Here is a 21,619-nt window from a genome sequence, read left to right as displayed (position 1 = left end):
GTGCATGTGACTCTTGATCTCATGATGCGTTTGAGCCCCATGTGGGGTGTAGCGATTACTTAAGTAAATAAAACTTGGGGCGCCTGGGTGGCGCAGTCGGTTAAGCGTCCGACTTCAGCCAGGTCACGATCTCGCGGTCCGTGAGTTCGAGCCCCGCGTCGGGCTCTGGGCTGATGGCGCGGAGCCTGGAGCCTGTTTCCGATTCTGTGTCTCCCTCTCTCTCTGCCCCTCCCCCGTTCATGCTCTGTCTCTCTCTGTCCCAAAAATAAATAAAAACGTTGAAAAAAAAATTAAAAAAAAAAAAAAACTTAAAAAAATATGGGGGCACCTGGATGGTTCAATTAGTTAAGCATCCAACTCTTGATTTCAGTTCAGGTCGTGATCTCACAGTTCCTGAGTTTGAGCCCATGTCAGTCTCCATGCTGATGGTGTGCAGCCTGCTGGAGATTCTCTCTCCCTCCCTCTCTGCCCCTCCTCTGCTCTCCCTCTCTCTTTCTCTCAAAATAAATAAACTTTTTTAAAAATATGAAAATCAGTCAATGTAAGATACCACATTAATAGAAAAAAGAATGAGAACCACGTGGTCATCTCTATTGATGCAGAAAAGGTATTTGACAAAATCCAACACCATTTTATGGTAAAAACACTAAAAAAAAAAAAAGGACAGGAATGGAAGGAAACTTCCTTAAACTGCCACTTCCTGCCACTTCTATTTAACATTGGACTGGAAAGGTTAGCCAGTGCAATTTGGTAAGAATGGGGGAGAAATGGCTTCCAAATCATAAAGGAAAAAGTAAAACTTTATTCACAGATTACATGATCTTATGCATAGAAATCCCAAAGAATCCACACACAAAAAAACTGGTAGAGCTAACAAAAGAGTTCAACAAAGTTATTGTCTATAGGACATAAAACAAATAGGAAATGGCAGAAACAAGTCCTTCTTAATGTCTGTCATATATCTATACACTAATAGTAGATAGTCTGTAAAAGAAATTTGAAAAACAATTCCATTTATAATAGCATCAAAAATGGTAAAATATTTAAAGATTAAATTTAACCAAGGAGTGCTTTGTACACTAAAAATGACGAAGTATTTTTGAAAAAGTTAAAGAAGACTTAAGTAAATGGAAAGACATCCCATGTTCATGAATTGGAATACTTAATATTGTTAAGATAGCAGCACTCCTCAAGCTGATCTTCAAATTCAGTACAATTCCTGTCAGGATTTCAGTAGCCATGATTATGAAATGGACCAGCCGATCCTAAAATTCACATGGAATTGTAAGAGCCCTCAAAGAGCCAAAACAATCTTGAAAAAGAATAAAGTTGGAGAACTCACTTCCTGATTTCAAAACTTACTATGAAGCTGCAGTAATTAAATAAAGATAGACATCTAGGTTGATGGAATCAAATTGTGAGTCCAGAAATAAACCCATGCATTTATGGCCAATTGATTTTTGTGCCAGGACCATTTTTTAAAAATGTTTATTTATTTATTTTGAGAGAGAAAGAGAGAGAGTGAGCAGGGAAGGGCAGAGAGAAGGGAGAGAGAGAATCCCAAGCAGGCTCCATGCTGTCAGCCTAGAGCCCAATGTGGGGCTCACTCTCACAAACCATGAGATCATGACCTGAGCCAAAATCAAGAGTCTGGCACTTAACCAGTTGAGTCACCCAGTGCCCCTGACAAGGTTGCCAAGACCATTGCATGGGGGAAAGAATAGTTTTTTCATTAAGTGATACTGGGCAAATGGATAACTACGTAAAAAAGCAACCCTTACATCACATCGTAAACAATTAAAAATCAGAAACCTAAATTTATGAGCTAGAACTATAAACTCCTAGAAGAAGACAGGGGCAAATTTTCAAGACTGGATTTGGCAATGGTTTCTTAGATATGACACCAAAAGCGCAAGCAACAAAAACAAAAACAAAAAAATTAGATAAATTAGACTTCATCAAAATTAAAAGCTTTTGTGCATTGAAGGATACTATCAAGAAAGTGAAAAGACAACCCACAGAATGAGAGAAAATGTTTGCAAGCCATATTTGATGAGTCTAGCATCCAGAATATATCAAGAGCTGTTAACAACTCAATAACAAAAAGATAACCCAATTAAAAATGAACAAAGGATTTGAATAGACATTTCTTCAAAGAAGATATATAAATGACCAATAAGCACATGTAAAGGTGGTTGACATCATTCATCACTAGGGAAATTAAAATGAAAGCAACAAGATGGGTATAACAAAAACCTCCAGAAAATACCAAATGTTTGCAAAAATGTGGAGAAATCAGAACCCTCACACATTGCAGGTAGGAATGTAAAATGGTATAGCCACTGTGGAAAACAGTTTGGCAGTTTGTCATAAAGATAAAACTAGAACCATCATATGCCCAGCAGTTCCACAGCTAGGCATATGCTGAAGAGTACTGAAAGCAGGTGTTCAAACAGAAACTTTTAAACAGATGTTCCCAGCAGTATAATAGCCTCAAACTGGAACCAACCCAGATGGCCATCAGGTGGTGATGAATGGATAAACAGAATGTGGTGTATCTATACAATGGAATATTATTCAGTCATAAAAAGGAGTGAAATACAGCCACATGCTACATGAATGAATCTTGTAAATATATTAAAAGTCTGTGGATGACATACTTTAAAATGGCTAATTTTGTGATGTGAATTTTACATTAATTTTAAAAAAAGCAACACTCCTAATAATTATTTCAATATTCATAAAATTAATTTCTGTATTAACATGTCCATTAAAAATATTTTTGAACAAATACAAGAAAGCTCTGAGAGGAAAGAACTTCTTTTTATCATATAGCTATGCTATAATTTAAAATATATTCATATTTTGATTCTACTCCATCAATTTATACCTATCTAGATCTTTTAAAAGTGCTTTTATTTTGTTATTTAAAAGCATTTGAATTATGTTTAGAATGGCAGTTTGGGAGCCTAGCGTTTAAAGCAGCAATATATCTAATGCTTCAGAGAAATCTAATATAATGTAATAGCAAAATGTCTGTTGATGAGTGAAATTATCATATAGTCAATTTAGTGTAGTATTTGAAGGATGCTGAAATAGTCCAGTTTCCATTTGTTACATTCAAAAGATCCTTCTTGTCCCCAGTTGTTTGATAGTTACCTTGCCATCATTTTTGTTTTATGCCTGGTCTTGTAGTTTTACCAACAATTTCTCTTCTCTTCCTAAATACTGTTCAATAGAAACATAACATGATCCACATAAGTAACTTTAAATTTTCTGGTAGCCAGATTTAAAAAGTAAAAAGAAATAAGTGAAATTAACCTAAATAATATATCTTCTTAAGCTGTATTCAAAATATTAAAATATTATTTTAACATATAATCAATATATTTTTTAAACTTTTAAAGTATTTTGTATTCTTCCAAGTCTTCAAAAGCCATTGTGCACTTTGCACTGACCTCCCATCTTAGTTCAGATTAGGCACACTTCAAGTGGTCAGTAACTACATGTGGTAATGACTACAGTACTTGACAGTGCAGGCTTAGATAACTAGCATACTGTCTCCAGGAGAGATGTACTTGCTGTTTTTTGAAATGGAAAGGAAACTTTTTCTCTTTTTTTGCCCCCAAACAGGTTAATTTCTCTTTATTAGCCAGCTTTTGACTTAATTGATACAAAGAGAAATCTTTGTGTTTCAGTAGGGTGAAGAAACTTAGAGTGAGTGTGGGTGTGACAAGTATGAGCAACAGTGCAGGAGGAAAGACTAGAATTCAGACCAAGGGAGTTTTGCCACAACATGATTGTGGTTAAGTCTAAGAGAGGATGGGGTAGCATGCAGAAGGAAGGCCCAGGGTTGGGAAAAAGGGCTATTTCTGAAATGATCGGTTTCTAAGTCATATGTTAAAAGTGCCTAGTTGGCTGTGGGACTTTCTTCTCAATCTTCACCATCTTCCATACCTGCCCTCATTAGATCGATATTAACAATATAGAGTGGCTAAGAGTAGGCATGACAACTAGAATGCATAGTCCCTTGAACTGCTTTCTACATAATTCTTTATATATCTTACTTTCTTATCCCTTTCCCCAAAGAAAAATATGGGACAAACAGAGAATGGATATAGAAGTAAAATAGAAAATAAAGAGGAGAAAGGTAGGAAAGGAGAAAAATTGTGGAAACACACAAAAAATATACCAATATACCCCTAATAAATTATAAAGTACTGAGTGAGGTTTTCTTTTTTTCCTCCAAGAGATGGAAAGTCTAGGTAAAGGTAGGGAAATGTGATGCAGAACAAAGGGACATATCCAAGAGAAAATACTTGCCTTAACCATTTTACTTAAAATTGCCTTACTTGCTTTCTTCATAGCTGTGCCACTGCATATGTTCTACTGGCTGAGGAAGAAGCAACAACTATTGTGGATGCTGAAAGGTTATTTAAACAGGCACTCAAGGCAGGAGAGACAATTTACAGGCGGTCACAGCAGTGCCAGCACCAAAGTCCTCAGCACGAAGCTCAACTGAGTAAGCAAATCTGAACTGATTTTACCTTTTAGCTCCTGAAATTGGCTCATTTATGTTTAAGACACAAACAACAAGTAAAAAAACAAAAACACACAGAAAAAAATCCTTACTATTTCGAGGTTAGCTTCTTTTCAGAAGAGATAGCTAATGTATTCATAATGTCTGCAAGCCAGCAAGACAAATATGCATTAGCTAGAGAATGCTTACAGAAGGGAACAGATGTGCTCTGGTTATTGAGAGATGTGCTGCTCTTAGACTTAACAGTAATTTATTTCATGTGAAAATTGGGTTGGTCATTGGAGAAATACAGCTCAAAAATATTCAAGATTCAGGAGACCGTTCTAGTAACGATAAGCAGGTATTACCTTTATCCTCACCCTTACCCCAAGCAATGGTGAAAGTACATCATTTGGTTTGCTCTTCAGACTGTATGTATCTCCACAGAGTGCCAGGGAGTCAGCCCTTTGGTATAAAAATTCAGCCTTACACTTGGCATTGATTCTTTCTTTGACTTTTCTCTATGATGTGTTTGAGAGCATATGGGCCATAGCAACTGAAATTCTTTCCACTCTTAGGGATACTCTCTCAGCTGTGATTGAGATACTTCCACCAAAGATGTTAGAATCTGTAGTGCTGTTGCCTCCTGCTATTTTTTGTGGCCAGAGCATTTTAGTTTAATGATTTTGGCAGATTATGGGCAATAAATTGAAATATGTTTACATAATGTATTATCTGCTAGCAGTTAAGTTCTAAATCTTTTGTTTGTGGAAATTAAAATTTGGATAATGTTTTCTCTCCAAACTAAATATTGATGTATACAGTATGTTTCATTAATGTATGTTGTTATGGCATACAACTGTGGGAATATATAATTTTGCAGTCTGGAACTAATGAAACTACATCTGTGAAAAAGCCATGCCATTTGTCTTTGTATAATCTCAAATATGATTATGAGGTACTTACAGAAATATTTGTTAGCTCTTTCTAGAAATAGTTTTATAGTTTGTTAGTTACTAGGTGTTGAGCAAAAGTTCACTCTAGCCATGGAAATTTTGTTTTGAACATATTTTATCAGTTAAAACAATAGAGAATGTTAAAATAATAGGTTGTTTACGCAGAAACTCAATAGGTTAGATTTATTTTTTCTATTTAATGTATATATTTCTTCTATGTTAATATTAAAATATACTTGTCAAGTATACACAAATTAATTTATAATGTACTCAGATTACTTACTGTTAGAGGCAAAAGTAATTCTGTATATATGGAAAGATTTTAAGCTTTTACCATAAAAAACTTCACACATACACAAAAATAGCATAATGAACTCTCATTCAATGTTCATCACCCAAATTCAATAATCATTCCATTTGGAAACAATTTAATTTTAATTGAAGCTTCCAGGGTAAGCCAATAAAATTAATGGATAATATGTTAATGAAATAGTAGGTCATAATACAAAGTGATAGTTGTGTCATTTTTTTTTTTAATAGGAAGAGATACGAATGTACTGGTATATATTAAAAGAAGATTAGCAATGTGTGCAAGAAAATTAGGAAGAATAAGAGAAGCAGTAAAAATAATGAGAGATGTAAGTAAATTTGATGATTGGATGTTTATAATTTTTCCTTGAAAAACTGAAAATGTGGTTTAAGTTGCCAGTTATTTTAATGCAAAATCATTATTTTTTAAATGGTAGTCTTTATAACAAGATATTTATTTAATATACGTACATTTCTTAAGGGTTGAGTCTTCACAGTTTTGTTAAGACACTAAAGAATTTCTACTTTAATGAATCAGATTCAGCTCTGTTGAGTTCCTTTGCTATAATTTTAATCTTTTTTTCCTTTTAATGTACAGCTGATGAAAGAATTTCCTCCTCTTACCATGTTGAACATCCATGAGAATCTCCTAGAATCACTTTTAGAATTACAGGCCTATGCAGATGTTCAGGCAGTCCTAGCAAAATATGATGGTGAGTGATAATTGACTTAGTTGATAGCATGGTTAAAATATTTTTTCAATTATGTAATCATAAATATGATTCTGTTCTGGTATTTCTTTGATTTTCTCTTCCTATTCTATTAAAATTTTTTTTTTTCAACGTTTTTATTTATTTTTTTTGGGACAGAGAGAGACAGAGCATGAATGGGGGAGGGGCAGAGAGAGAGGGAGACACAGAATCGGAAACAGGCTCCAGGCTCTGAGCCATCAGCCCAGAGCCTGACGCGGGGCTCGAACTCACGGACCGCGAGATCGTGACCTGGCTGAAGTCGGACGCTTAACCGACTGCGCCACCCAGGTGCCCCTTTCTCTTCCTATTCTAAACAGTCAGTATTTAGAATCCATGGATACAGTTATATTAAGTACTTTCTTTATCAGGACTTTTGGGAGCAAAAGCCTGCAGGGAGGAACTTTTCTTCTGTAAAGATTTATTCATTTGTTTATTCAGCACCCAATAGGAGTGAGGCACTTGGAATACAGTGGTGAATGAGAAGACATGGACTTAGTCCTTGTAGGATTTACAGTTTAGCAAAGGAACATACAGACAAATGAATAGTAGTTGTATTGAAGCATAGTGTGTTAGGTGAGATAATTGGAAAAGTATGGGGTGCTGTAGACATAGGATGGTGCCTTATTTGTTTTGGAGTATCAGAGACCGTTAACAAGTTGCATGAGTAATTCAGAATAACATTTTTAAAATGCTTTTTGATTACAAAGTGTAATTTATTTCATATCTGTATAATACTCTTGTGAGGTGGTAGGACAGGTTTTTTTTTTTTTTGCTCTTGTTAGTGAAACAAGGAAACTGGAGTTGAAGAAGGTAAGTAATTGGGTAAGGTCTCCCAGCCAGTAAGTGGTAAGCCTGCACTTAAATCCAGGTGTTCCATTTCTTTGTTTACTAGTCTTCCAATAGTAAAAAGTCAGTATGTATTGGCTATTTATTATTATACTAAACAGTGCCAGTTCACCACAAATGGAGTTGGGAGAATTTTTAAGAAGCATAGCATAATGTTTCTGGTCATATCTTTTACTGTAACAGAGCATGTACAAGTCACTTATTCATCCTTGTTCTGTTATAAGTTCCTATCCATTAGTTTGGGAATCCCCATGACTTGGAAAGTTTGAAATGTGTTACCCTTGGAAAGAGAAATTTATTTCTTTGAAACATCTGGAATTCTTAGGAAGTGCTTCACAATAGTGTAGGCTCATGAAGAAATTTGTGAGAAATTCTTTCCATATGTAATTTATTGGGTACATGGCCTGCTTATGATACTTACATGACCAAGCTTAGGAACCAAATACTAAAAATCAGATAGGACCTGATTCATTCAAAATAAAACTAACAACTTAGATATACTTCTGTGTTTTCAGTTGATTTTATGATTCCGGAGTTTTTACTGTTCTAGAATCTTGTAGAAGTTAAAAGCAAATTTCTTTCTTTCTTTCTTTTTTTAATGTTTATTAATTTTTGAGAGAGGGAGAGTGCAAGCGGGGGAGAGGCAGAGATTGAGGCAACAGAATTGGAAGCAGGCTCTAGGCTCTGAGCTGTCAAGCCTGATGCAGGGCTTGAATTCACAAGCCATGAGATCATGACCTGAGCCAAAGTTGGACGCTCAACCAACTGAGCTACCCAGGCACTCTACAGATTTATTTCTTTAGTTCTCTATTTGCTGGTATAATTCTGGAATCTAAAACTCAAGGTCCTCGGGGCGCCTGGGTGGCTCATTTGGTTAAGCGTCCGACTTCAGCTCAGGTCACAGTCTCGCGGTCTGTGAGTTCAAGCCCCGCGTTGCGCTCTGGGCTGATGGCTCAGAGCCTGGAGCCTGCTTCGGATTCTGTGTCTCCCTCTTTCTCTGCCCCTCCCCCGTTCATGCTCTGTCTCTCTCTCTCAAAAATAAATTTAAAAAAGAAAACGCTAAAAAAATTAAAAAAAAATTAAAATAAAATAAAACTCAAGGTCCTCAAGTCTTACTTCCCTGATAACATTATTGTGTGCATTCTTTAAGAAAGGATTTATATAACTAATTATATTATAATTCCTGATTAATTTTTTTAATTTTTTTAAAAAGTCATTTAAGAAAATGTAGAAAATACAGAAATATTGTAAGGAGAAAGAATTAAAATCATCTGTTGTATTACCTGGATTTAACTACTATTAAGTATTTCTACTTTTTTAATCTTAGTTTTTCTCTGTGAAAGGTGGAATTTTCAGTATTTCCAGCTATAACTAAATGTTTTTCCCTGAATACTCCTATGTAAGCATAGCATAAACATTTGTTGAGTGCTTTTCACCATTGTATGAGGGCTTTCACAGACATAATTTAATTACTCTCTGCCAGAAAAGTATTACTTCTCTATTCTGAGAAGAGAAAACTAAGGTTAAAGGTTAAAGAAGTTGCTACTAGTTCAAGGATGCATAGCTAGTAAATACTAGAATCAGGATTAAAACTCAGGTCTGCATGTCTAACTACATGTCCACATGCTTCTACTACTGTGTTGCATCTGTTGATTTTGTATCATGAATTATTCTTATTAAAAATGTCTTAAGATATGTTTTGTAATTCTTACCTGAGTTGAAAATTACAATTACAGATATAAGCCTTCCAAAGTCAGCAGCAATCTGTTACACAGCAGCACTATTGAAGACAAGGACTGTTTCAGATAAGTAAGTAATGAAAACTACGGTAATTTAGAAAGACTGCTAAACTCAACATGGGTTTCTCCTGCTGTCTGAAAGTTTACTTTATGCCACCTCGCTTTTGCAAGAGACCTGCATTAATATATGTGTTCACTAACCGAAAGAAATCCAAACAGGATTCTCACTTTCATGAAAAGGTAATTGCTTCTTCACTTTATGCCATTCCAGCTTAAGGAAAGGTTTGATAGAAACACTCACAGATAGCAGGGGAAACTGTGTTATGTTTTTCACCACCGACTTTAAACAATGCTTTTTCCTCTCTACTTCCTTTTGAATAACCCTTGATCTTGTGAGGCTTCTTACTAGTGTAGTGGAAAAAGCAAGGTTTTTAGAGCTATACTAAACCTGAATTCCAATTCAAAGTCTACTGCATACCAGCTGTGGAACTTTGGGCATGTTAATCAGTTTGAGTCTCTTCCTCTCTGTAAAGTGAGAATAAAGCATGGGTATGTGAGGATTGTGTGTGTTAAATGCTTAAAGCAATGCTAGAAAGTACAGAGAGTAGCTATAATGGTACTGATAAGGTGTGTGGTGGGGAAATAGTTTCATACTATCTGTTCTGAGATTATAATTTCAAGTTATTCTGTTTATCTTTATCCTTTGGGCTGCCCTTAATGAATTTCTCTTTATTCCACAGATAAAATTTTCAGAAACCAACCAAATGGCAACCATTTTTTTCACCTTAGATTACTATGCCTTGATATAAATTAGAATGGAATATTACTCTTTCCTCTCAGTGAAAATTTAATAACAATGTACTTCCATTTCATGAGACTCTCTGGATGTCCCTGTGTAGCATTTTATATTTACTGCCTTTCCCAGAGTGTGCCTTCAATGGACTTCGAAGGCTTTCCTTACCTAAATTTGAGGATTTCCATTGCTTATGCTGCTTTTCTTTATATGTTAAACTAAATAAAGGCTTTACTTTCACGTTTACTAGTTATTTGGCTTTGTCTTTGGCCATCACCAGAAACCCCTGATTCAGGAAGTTAGATTATGATGAAAATCATGGATTTTTACATTCATTTGTTCATTTTGTGGTTTTCTTATAGATTCTGTCCTGAAACAGCCTCCAGAAGAGGGCTAAGCATGGCAGAAATTAATGCTGTGGAAGCAATTCATAGAGCTGTGGAATTTAATCCTCATGTTCCAAAAGTGAGAAATTTTATGATGAAACTACTACTTTTATTTAAGTTTATCAAATTCATGAAAGTATGTAGACCAAATTTGGGTCTCCATAATTTGAGTCAGAATTGTTTTAGTCTGTTATATTTTGATAGTCACTATACGGGGGATGTTAAAAGGCATTTAGCAAGGTGAATAGGAGCAGGAGTTCACTCTAGGCTTTGTAATTGCTTTCAAAATAAAATTTGAAATGTATTCACCTAGCTGTTCCTTTTACTTTAGTTATAGAGAAGAAATAAAATGGCATGGTCTTAATAAAAGATCATTCATTTTTCAGATCATTAAATCAAATTTCCTGTTACTGTAAAAGCTTTTTACTTCTAGACAGATGCCTGTGTTTTTGAACTAGGGATAGACAAAGACTGAAGACAAATAGATTAAAATAATCAATGATAGGAAACAGATGTGGAAGTTCCCAGAAAAACTGCTGAGTTGATGTTTATTTAGTCCCAGATGAAACTATACCCATCTCGTTTGTCTTTATATTATACACCTTGCAGACATACAGATTATTGGTTAATCTTTGTGACTTATCACCCGAGATTAAATTTGGGGTTTTAAAAGCAATGCTCCATGTTAGGAACTATAGAATATTCAAGAATATATGCATCTGTTACCAAATGTAATTATAACTGTTGATTCCAGTATAATGTACGATAATGGAATTTGGAAGCAAGTAAACATTAAAGAGATTAATCTCTAAAAGATAATCTCCAAGAAATTGAAGTTGTAAGTCTCTTAGAGTAAGTATAGAGTTAAGAAAATTACTGAAATTTAAGAATGACAGTCAACAAATATTCATACCATTCTCTTATTGACACTGGTCCCATTAATTTAAATTTTATTTTTAATTGTATTACATATATATCAAAGTGTAAAAAGCAGAAATGTGGATCTTAATGATTTATTATAAAGCAAATGAGTGAAAACTACCATTGAGGTCAAGAACCACCTTGCCATCCCCCAGAAACTATGCTTCCTTCCCTCCTGCTTAAAGGTAACCACTGTTGTGACATGAATTATGTTCACTTTCTTTTTTTCTTATGTTTTTGGCCTGTACTTTTCATTGTTGGCTTTATAAAATAAGTTAGGAGTGGTCTCTGTGTTTTTAAATTCTCTGGAATAATTTGTGTAAAATTAGAATTATTTCTGTCTTAAATAATCGAGAGAATTTGTTGATAGAGCCATCTGATTCTGGAGTTTCCTTTGTGAGAAGGATTTTCATTACAAATTTCATTTCTTTAATAGGTGAATTATAAATTTAGTTTCTGTATTTCATAACTATTCAAATTTCCTCATTCTTCTTGTGTTGGTTTTTGTTAAGTTGTATTTTTCTAGGAATTTATTTCATTATAATTTATTGGCATAAAGATTTCATAAAATCCTTTTATTATCTTGTTAATGTTTGCAGGATCAGTTGTGATATCTACTATTTAGTTCCTAACACTGGCTACCATTTTTTTTTCTTGACCAGATTCCCCAGGGATCTATGAATTTTATTAGTCTCTGCAAAGAACCAAGCTCTGGCTTTGACAGTCTGCTCTACTGTTTATTTTCTGGTTCATTCATTTCTGCTCTTTATGGCCTTTCTTCAACTTACTTTGGCTCTATTTTATTATTTTTTATTTCCTGTATCTTTTTATATAGTTACTTAAGTTAACTCATTAGTTTCAGTCTTTCTTCTTTCTAATATATTTGTTCAAGTCTAGAAACCTCTAAGTACAATTTTAACTGCATACTATAGTAATATTTTGTGTATAATTTAATTCAACATATTTTCTAATTTCCATCTTGATTTCCTCTTTGATTTAGAGATACATTTATTCCATTTGGCTATTTCTTAATTTCCAAACATGCGAAGATTATCTTTTTATCAATGATTTCTAGCATGATTGCATTATGTCCATGATTTCACTCCTTTGAAACATTTTTCAGTTCTTGAATTTCTGTTTATTTTTCACATCTCCTTTGCTATTTATAGTTTCTAATTCTCTGCCAAAATTTAAAGTATAGTCTTTTATCTCTGTGAAAATAGTTTAAAGTAGTTATCTTAAAGTCTTTTTCTGATAATCCCCATATCTGGAACTTCTGTGTCTGTTTCTATAATGTGTTTTTTTTTTTTTTTCTGCTACATTATGTTCTTCTTGTCTTCTCTTATACCTGATTTTCTTTGACTATGTATCTGATATTTTACCTGAAAAAATTGTAGAAATAACTTGAAACCTCAGATAATAATATCTTCCTTCGGAGAGTATTTTATTTGTTCTTAGATGCCTAGGAGAAGCAATTAGCAGGGCAGAATCACCTTAATTCAGTTTCAGGGATTGATATTTTCTGGTCTACCTAGATGACTAGAAACTGGGCTGTAGCCCGTGAAAGTTTGGGTTTGTATCTGGTTCACCCCTATTCCTAGGATGCAGCCGTTCTGGATACCAATCCAACCCTGAGAGTTTTACCAGGGCCTTCACTCTTGACATACCTTGAACTCCTGACTTTTGTTCCTTTAGCCTAATAAAACTGGCAGAAAGTTTGAACAGCCTCTTTGCCATCTTGTCCAAAATTGGCAAATGTCTCTATGGTAAAAGAAGCCCCAAATGTGGTTTACTTCTCCAATTTTTGCCTTCTTTAGACTGTGGGCTGCTAATTCCTTACCCTTTGTGAATTCTCTGATGCATTTGATTGGATTTTTAAAAATATTTTGTTCAGCTTTTCTAGTTGTCTGAGAGGGTTGATTTGAATTACCCAGTGTTCCATTACTGGAAGCAGAGGTCTGAAAATAACTCCAAATGAAATGCTCTGTTCTCTCATGCTGCAGAGTGGTTAAGAGCATGGATTCTGCAACTAAACTGCCTACGTTTGAATTCTGGCTCCACTACTTCCTAGCTGTATAACCTTGGACAAGTTACTCAGCTTCTCTCGAGTGACCTCATGTGTAAAATGGGAATAATATTTCTTATCCTTCAGAGTTATTAATTGAGATTAGATGAGTTCATATCCTTCAAGAGCTTAGAAGAAGGCCTGACACACAGTAAACGTTTCAGAAGTGATTTGTATCATTATTATCCAGGATGGGATGGAAATCTTCCTGTGTGAGAAGATAAGCAATTGTTATTAACCGAACTATTCAAATTAAATACATCACTAAGATGTCTAAAAATTTTATTTAATTCTCACTAAGAATAACAAAATATGGACCATGTATACCCTGTAGTTGTGGACTTGGTTTCTGTTTCACAAATCCTCTCATACAAAGTGTATTCTCAGCAGTAACAATTCTGATGATGTGCATTGTGCATTGGTCTTCAAAACTACTGCTGGAGGCACTTGGGTACAAGGGAGGGTAGTAGAAATCCTAGGCATTGCCCTAATTAAATTAAATTGTTGGATAGATAATATATCCAGATTGAATCTGCTCTAGATAATCTATAATGCTTTTAGGGGATACTTTTTTTTTTATCTTGAACACACACACAAGAAATTAAAGAAGACCTAAATAAATGGAGATATGTTCCATGTTTATGGATTAGAAGACTCAGTATTGTTAAGACCACAGTTGTCTCCAAATCGATCTATGGATTCAATCTAATTCCTATTAAAATCTTATCAGGCTTGTTCGTAGAAATTCACAAACTCATCCTAAAATTGATACGAAAATTCAAAAGACCTAAAATAGCCAAAACAATTTTGAGAAAGGAGAACAAAGTTGGAATTCACCCAAATTTATCCAATTTTAAGACATTCAAAAAAATTTTTTAATGTTTGTTTATTTCTGAGAGAGAGACAGAGCACGAGCAGGGGAGGGGCAGAGAGAGAGGGAGACACAGAATCGGAAGCAGGCTCCAGGCTCTGAGCTGTCAGCACAGAGCCAGAGGCAGGGCTTGAACTCATGAGCTGTGAGATCATGACCTGAGCTGAAGTTGGACGCCCAACCCAGGTGCCCCAATTTTAAGACATTTTTAAAGCTACAGTAATTAAAATAGTATAATATTGGCATAAATATTGAAATGTAGATCAATAGAAGACAATAGAGAATCCTGAAACAAACTCACATAATGATCAGTTGATTTTCAACGAGAGTTCCCAAGCAATTCAGTGGGAAAGGATAGTATTTTCTATGGTGCTGGAACAATCAATATGGAGAAAAAAAAGAAGGACCCAGACCCTTCCTTCATACCAAATATAAAAAGGCACTCAATATGGATCATAGATCTAAATATAAGAGGTAAAATTATAAAACTTCGAGCTTTGTGACCTCAGGTTAGGCAAAGATTTCTTCAAAATCATGCTCCATAAGAGAAAAAATTGATAAATTGGACTTCTTAAAACATTTGCTCTTCAAAAGACATCGTTAAGAAAATGGAAAGCCAAAGACTGGGGGAAAACATTTGCAAGTCATATACTGTTGAAGTTCTGTACCCAGAACTCAGAAAGAACTCTTACAACTCAATAAGAGGACAAAAAACTTATTTAAAACATGAGTAAAGGGAAAAAAAATGGGTAAAGGATTGAATAGTCACTTCACCAAAGAAGATATATGTATAGCTAATAATCACATCAGAAGATAGCATCATGAGTCATTGGGGAAATGCAAATTAAAAGCACAATATGGTACTACTTTATACCCACTCAACTGGCTATACTCACAAAGACCAACAAAATCAGCTGTTGGCAAGAATATGGAGAAACTGTGTACATTCCTGCTAGGTATATAAAATAGTATAGCTACTTTGGAAACAATTTTGCAGTTAAACATACACTTGCCATATGACCCATCCATTTCATTCCTAGGTATCTACCCAAGAGAAGGGAAAACCTAGGTCTACACAAAGACTTGTGTGCAAGTGTTAATCGTAGTATTATGCACAATAGCCAAAAACATGAAACAGTCAAACACAAGTAAATGAACAAGTAAATTGTAGTATCTCCATGTAATGGAACACTTCTTAGTACTAAAAAGGAGCAAACTATAAGTACATATAACAACATAGATGGACCTCAAGTGCTTCATGCTAAGTGAAAGAAACCAGACACAAAAGACAACATATATGATTTCATTAATATGAAATTTCTCAAGCAGGGAAGACTGTAGACAGAAAAGCAGATCAGTGTTTCCCTGGAGCTGAAGTAGAAGTATGGATTGACTGCACACAGACATGAGGAAACTTTTGGTGGTGATGATTGCACAACCATACAAAGTTACTGAAAATCTTTGAACTGTATACTTACAATGATGAATTTTGTGTCTCAATAAAACTACAATGTATAACTTAAATATAACCATATTCAACTAGTATATATTGTGTATATACTTTAACCTTTAAAAATTTTTTTTCAATATTTATTTATTTTTGAGAGAGAGAAAGAGAGAAACAGAGTGCAAGTGGGGAAGGGATAGAGAGGGAGACACAGAACCTGAAGCAGGCTCCAGGCTCTGAGCTGTCAGCACAGACCCCGACGTGGGGCTTGAACTTATGAATGACAAGATCCTGACCCGAGCTGAAGTCAGCTGCTTAACCGACTGAGCCACCCAGATGCCCCTATACTTTAACATTAAGTCATTTTTATCTGTAGGTAGAAATTTACATATGTCCCCTCAACTAAATGTCAAAGCCAACTCTATCAAAATATCCAACTATCTCATGGTTCAGGAGTTTGAGCCCCGCATCCGGCTGTGTGCTGACATTGTGGAACCTCCTTGAGATTCTCTCTCTCTCTCTCTCTCTCTCTCTCTCATACCCCTCCCCTGCTCGCACTGTCCTGTCTCTCTCAAAATAAATAAATAAATGGGGCACCTGGGTGGCTCAGTCCGTTAGGTGCCCGACTTCAGCTCAGGTCATGATCTCATGGGTCGTGAGTTCGAGCCCCACACCGGGCTCTGTGCTGACAGCTCAGAGCCTGGAGCCTGCTTCCGATTCTGTGTCTTCCTCTCTCTCTGCCCTTCCCCCACTCACACTCTGTCTCCCTCCATCTCTCAAAAATGAATAAACGTTAAAAATTTTTTAAAAATAAATAAACTTAAAAAAAATCCACCTAAGTAGAGTGGTGCTATAACCTTACATTACTGTTTGTGGATATACACTTTAACCTGGATATTTTCTTCAACTTTTATTTATTTTGGGGACAGAGAGAGACAGAGCATGAACGGGGGAGGGGCAGAGAGAGAGGGAGACACAGAATCGGAAACAGGCTCCAGGCTCTGAGCCATCAGCCCAGAGCCCGACGCGGGGCTCGAACTCATGGACCGCGAGATCGTGACCTGGCTGAAGTCGGACGCTTAACCGACTGCGCCACCCAGGCGCCCCTAACCTGGATATTTTCAAACAGGATAATTATTATTATTTTTTTAGAGAAATTTTAAGGTCCAACAACTTGGATAATATCCCACTTAAATAACATTAGTATTATATGAACTAGAAGAGCTCTGGTATTTAAGGCTGTTTTTGTGAGGGATTTACAAGTTATGAAGTATACAGATTCAGATTTTCTTCCACCCCCCCTTATGCTCTCTATCCCTGCCTCTCAGCCTGAAGCCAAGAAAAAATAAAGGCTTTAGAAATTTTCTTCCTCGGGGCGCCTGGGTGGCTCGGTCAGTTAAGCGTCGGACTTTGGCTCAGGTCATGATCTCACGGTCCGTGAGTTCGAGCCCCGCGTCGGGCTCTGTGCTGACAGCTCAGAGCCTGGAGTCTGTTTCAGATTCTGTGTCTCCCTCTCTCTGACCCTCCCCCGTTCATGCTCTGTCTCTCTCTGTCTCAAAAAAATAAATAAACATTAAAAAAAAATTTTTTTTTAATTTTCTTCCTCAAACTTAAGCTGTGGGTTGTAATAACTTATTTACCCTAATGAACAATGACCTGTAAGTAACTAAGTTAATTAATTAATTAATTAATTAATCTTTTATTCTTAAAAATTTGTTATGCAAATTTGCCAAATGTTATATGACTTTTACCAGTAAGATGACATAGGATGAAGCTGTTTTAGCAGGAAAGATTTTTGGGCAACTTTCCACAGAACTACAACAGAAATGACTATAGGTCTCGGACTGTGCAGTTTGTTAAAGCTGGAAACTATTAGAAACGCAGTAGAAAGAGATCACATAAATCTCTTCAGGCTATGCATTTGCTTTAGATATCTCATTAATATTGATTGTACAGATTTTTTTAATCTACTGAGTGAATTTCTGTGTACAGTAACTATGATAGTAATAGCAAAAAATTAAAACAATGTGTTTTCATGGTTTTTGACTTGTTCTTTATTACTTAGCTATGGTTTTGGTTCAAAATTTTTTTTAGTTACCAAACAAGAAAAAGATTGTGTATCTTTCAGCTACTATAGAAATTGTCAAGGGCACTCAGGTGGCTCAGTCGGTGAAGTGTCTGACTTCAGCTCAGGTTATGATCTCATGGTCTGTGAGTTCAAGCCCTGTGTTGGGCTCTGTGCTAACAGCTTAGAGCCTGGAGTCTGCTTCGGTTTCTGTGTCTCCCTCTCTCTCTCTTTTCCTCCCTACCTTGCACGCTGTGGGTCTCTCTCTCTCTCAAAAAATAAATAAACATTAAAAAAAAGAAAAAAAAATGTCAGGCTTTTTTTTCTTTTTTTAAGGATGGAACATGTTTCATACCTTCTGATTATTCATGATAGCCCCAAACTGGAAACAACCCAGATGTGCATTAACAAGTAAATGGACAAATTGTGATATATTTATTCACTGGGATACTTTTCAGCAACAAAAAGAAAGAACTGATACAAGTAAACTATGGATAAACTCAAGAATATAATGTGTACAAAAGAGTACATACTGAATGATTCCACTTATGTGGTGTCGAAATATGATCTGGGCTGGTAGATATTAGAACAGTTGTTGCTTCAGGTAGTCAAGGTAGGGAATTAACTGGAAAGGAGAACTTTCTGGGGTGATGGAAATGTTCTGTGTCTTCATTGGTGTGTGACTTGTCTACATTTGTCAAAACTCATCAAATTGCATGCTTAAGATACGTGCATTTTACGGTACATCAGTAAAGGTAAAAGAATCTGACTCAGCATGGAAAGCACTGTCAAAGTATCATGCCTTCTGATTAAATGCGTTGATATATATGAAGCACTTAACACAATGTCTGAGTGTCAGGCAACAGTACTGATCATGGTGATTATTGCTTTATTACACCTCCATTACCATTTTTGCTTCCTGTTTAAGCTGTTCCTCTATGAACTCTTTTTCTTAGGAGTATTACTTTAGTGTTCATGGCCTTAGCATGTGTCAGATTTGGGGATTCTTTTGTTGAGATGAGGTAAAAGTGAAGATCTTGAGACAGCATTTAACTAATTTGAATTAGTTAATACCCTGAAGATAATTTGCGTCTTGTAGTAGAAGCTCTTGGGGGAAGAGAACATTTAAAAACAAAACAATAACAATTTGAGTACATGTTTCAGAATATGTTATCTGTAGCTTTGAAAAGTTATTAGTTCTTATTTTATAACAAAAGCTGTTTTGTGTTTTCAAGAAACCAGACCATGCCTGGAGGCTTCTTTAAGTGCAAGGGGAATTTTAAAAATAAATTGATACAGAAAAGGTAAAATTCATTTTGGTTGATCAGAAATTGAAGCATGTAGGATGTTCTGAGTCCCATCCACTAATAGAAGATACCAGCTCTTTAGCAGCAAGCTCACATTTCTTTTTTCTTTTTTCTTCTCCTCCTCCTCCTCTTTCTTCTTCTCCTCTTCCTTCTCTTCCTGCTTCTTCTTTTTAATTTGATAGAGCATGAACAGGGGAGAGGGACAGAGGGAGGGAGGGAGTGAGAGAGAGAGAGAAGGAGAGAGAATCTCAAGCAGGCTCCATGCTCAGGGTGAAGTGTGATGTGGGGCTCAATCCCATGAAGCTGGGATCAGGACCTGAGCTGAAATCAAGAGTCGGACGCTCAGCCAACTGAGCCACCCAGGCGCCCCTCAAGCTTACATTTCATTGGTCAGATTACCTATATTATAGCAGCATATACAAAAGATGAGAGGGAAACAGGCACTTGATTGAGACTGAGTGCCATATCGGTAGTAAAGGGAGAAATGGGGAAGTGGTGTTGAAGTCCATGACCCAAAGTTAGGGCACAGTGAAGGCTTTGCCTTTCTGTTATGTTATGGTGTAGTCTAGGTGGAAGAGTTGATCTAGAAAACACTTCTCTCTTGAGGTACTGCTCTGTAGGGTGATGTGGAAAGAAGTTTTCCCGTGGCAAATGCCCTCTCTAGTCTCCCTTCCCTCTCCTTGCAATAGAATATCACTTTCCCTTTGCTCCTGAGACTGCTAGGAGTGTTATATTTTCTTTCAGTTTATTCATACAGCTGTTCTGTTTACTTTCTATCTGGGAACTGTCTTTAGTCTTCCCCCAATACACATCAATGTGGACTCTTTGCATTCAGCCTGCCTGTCCAATCTCATAGAATGTGCACTGAGAAAACTAATTGCAGAGATAAATTGGTTCTTGATGTGCATGACTGATCAAGAGCAAAGTACCTTAATTTCAGATGCCTTCAGAGAGATTTTTCTTTAACCTCTGCTTTTAAGAAGAAGATTATAAAGCATTATCATTACTTCAGGTCAGAATTATATTGCTTTTGGTCAAAAGCTGTTGTAAGATTTACAAAGTAATAGAAACAAAGTAATCTAAAGATAAATTATAAAGATCAAAGCAATTCAAAGTTAAAGTGAATTTGAGTGTAAGCATAGGTATGGTTTTAGATTAAAAAAAATACATTATTATGTCTTTTTTTAACTATTTATAGCTATTTATAAGCTATTTTCCAAAGTAGCTTTAATTTTTTATTTTTATTTTTAGGAAAAAGCAAGAGACTTGAATAGTCATCTGAGTATATTGTCAATAGTTGAATACAAATTGTTCCTACAATTTCTGATTTGTTCCAGATAGAACAGTAAGGTGACTCCGAGGTAATATGGAAGGTCCTGCAGCATAGTATAGTGGGTACCGGCCTTGGTTTATGTCTTTTATTATATTTTTTTTGCTGATAATTTCCAAACCTGTATCTTATAAATCTGGCTTCCTTCCTTGTCTATAAACTTGTGTTTCTATCTGGTTGTGGAAATTTTTACCTGGATATCTGGTTGGTACCTCAGCCTCTTCAATATGTCTCAAACTGAATTTTTAAATTTTTATTTATAAGTTTCTTCTCCAACTTGCCTGTCCTAACTTATTATTATAATTTGGCTTATGGCTTCATTATCATCTTCTCATCATTAATCTTTACTTCTGCCCTTTCCAAATTACTAACTCATATTATAACCTTTGAAATGTCTTTCAGATCTAGTCACCTACTCCATTCCCTTTGTCACTGACCAGTGTTTGTCTTCACTACCTGTTCTTTAAAACATTATCATTGTTGTTATAAAAGTAACGAGTGCTTTTTAAAAAAGAAATCAGACCCTTTAGCAGTTTATAGAATAAAAAGTCCTGTTCTTTCTCTCCAATTCTACTTCTCTCACGCAACCACTGTTTCTGTTTGGTTCTGTGATGGCCAGACATATTATATGCATTTCTTTATTTTTGAGAGAGAGTACAAGTAGGGGAGGGACAGAAAGAGAGGGGGGAACAGAGAATCTGAAGTGGGCTCTACACTGACCGTGTGCAAGCCCGATGCAGTGCTCGAACTCAGCCTGATGCAGGGCTTGAACTCAGGAACCATGAGATCATGACCTGAGCCCACGTTAGATGTTCAGCCAACTGAGCCACGCAGGTGCCCTTTCTATGCATTTCTAAACATACACATAAAGATATAGAAATTATTTCAAATACTTTCCATCTTTTACTTGGATGATTAAAACATACTTCTTACTGGTTTCCCTGCTATAAACCCATCTCCACTCTGGCCATTGCCATAGTTATCTACCTAAATAGCAAAACTTGCTCTGCTTGAAGAGCCCTTCTTATTCCCTATCATCTCTCAGATAAGGACCAATCCCTTAGTATTGCATATACAGAAGCCTTTCCCAGTCTGGGCCGGATATCTGTCTCCAACATTACTCCTTGCTACTTCTGCTTTGCTCCTTATCTTGTTATTCCTGAGATTGGTCATGTCTCATCATGTCTCCCTACCTTTGTATATATGCTCAGTCTCTTCTCTACATGGCAACTTTCTACTCATTCTTCAGGATTCTGCTCATCTGTTGCCTCCTGTATAGAAGTATCTTTTATCATTTTTCCTAAGCAGAGATA

The 21,619-nt window shown here is 35.8% G+C and overlaps 1 protein-coding gene across 8 annotated transcripts in view; it reads left to right on the top strand.

Moving 5' to 3' along the window:
• ST7L (suppression of tumorigenicity 7 like) overlaps window positions 1-21,619 on the top strand; it is a 105,945-nt gene that overhangs the window by 24,093 nt on the left and 60,233 nt on the right. For all 8 annotated transcript variants that reach the window (XM_086717847.1, XM_086717849.1, XM_025912755.2 and 5 more), the window contains exons 7-11: window positions 4,368-4,522; window positions 6,016-6,113; window positions 6,383-6,497; window positions 9,119-9,191; window positions 10,277-10,379. In XM_086717847.1, coding sequence (XP_086573973.1) covers window positions 4,368-4,522; window positions 6,016-6,113; window positions 6,383-6,497; window positions 9,119-9,191; window positions 10,277-10,379 — 544 coding nt within the window. The remainder of the gene's footprint in view (window positions 1-4,367; window positions 4,523-6,015; window positions 6,114-6,382; window positions 6,498-9,118; window positions 9,192-10,276; window positions 10,380-21,619) is intronic.

The sequence above is a fragment of the Puma concolor genome, chromosome C1 (assembly GCF_028749965.1).
Source record: "Puma concolor isolate L17-30 chromosome C1, mPumCon1.1.hap2, whole genome shotgun sequence".
Classification (NCBI taxonomy): domain Eukaryota; kingdom Metazoa; phylum Chordata; class Mammalia; order Carnivora; family Felidae; genus Puma; species Puma concolor.
This window is presented reverse-complemented; position numbering and strand designations above follow the sequence as displayed.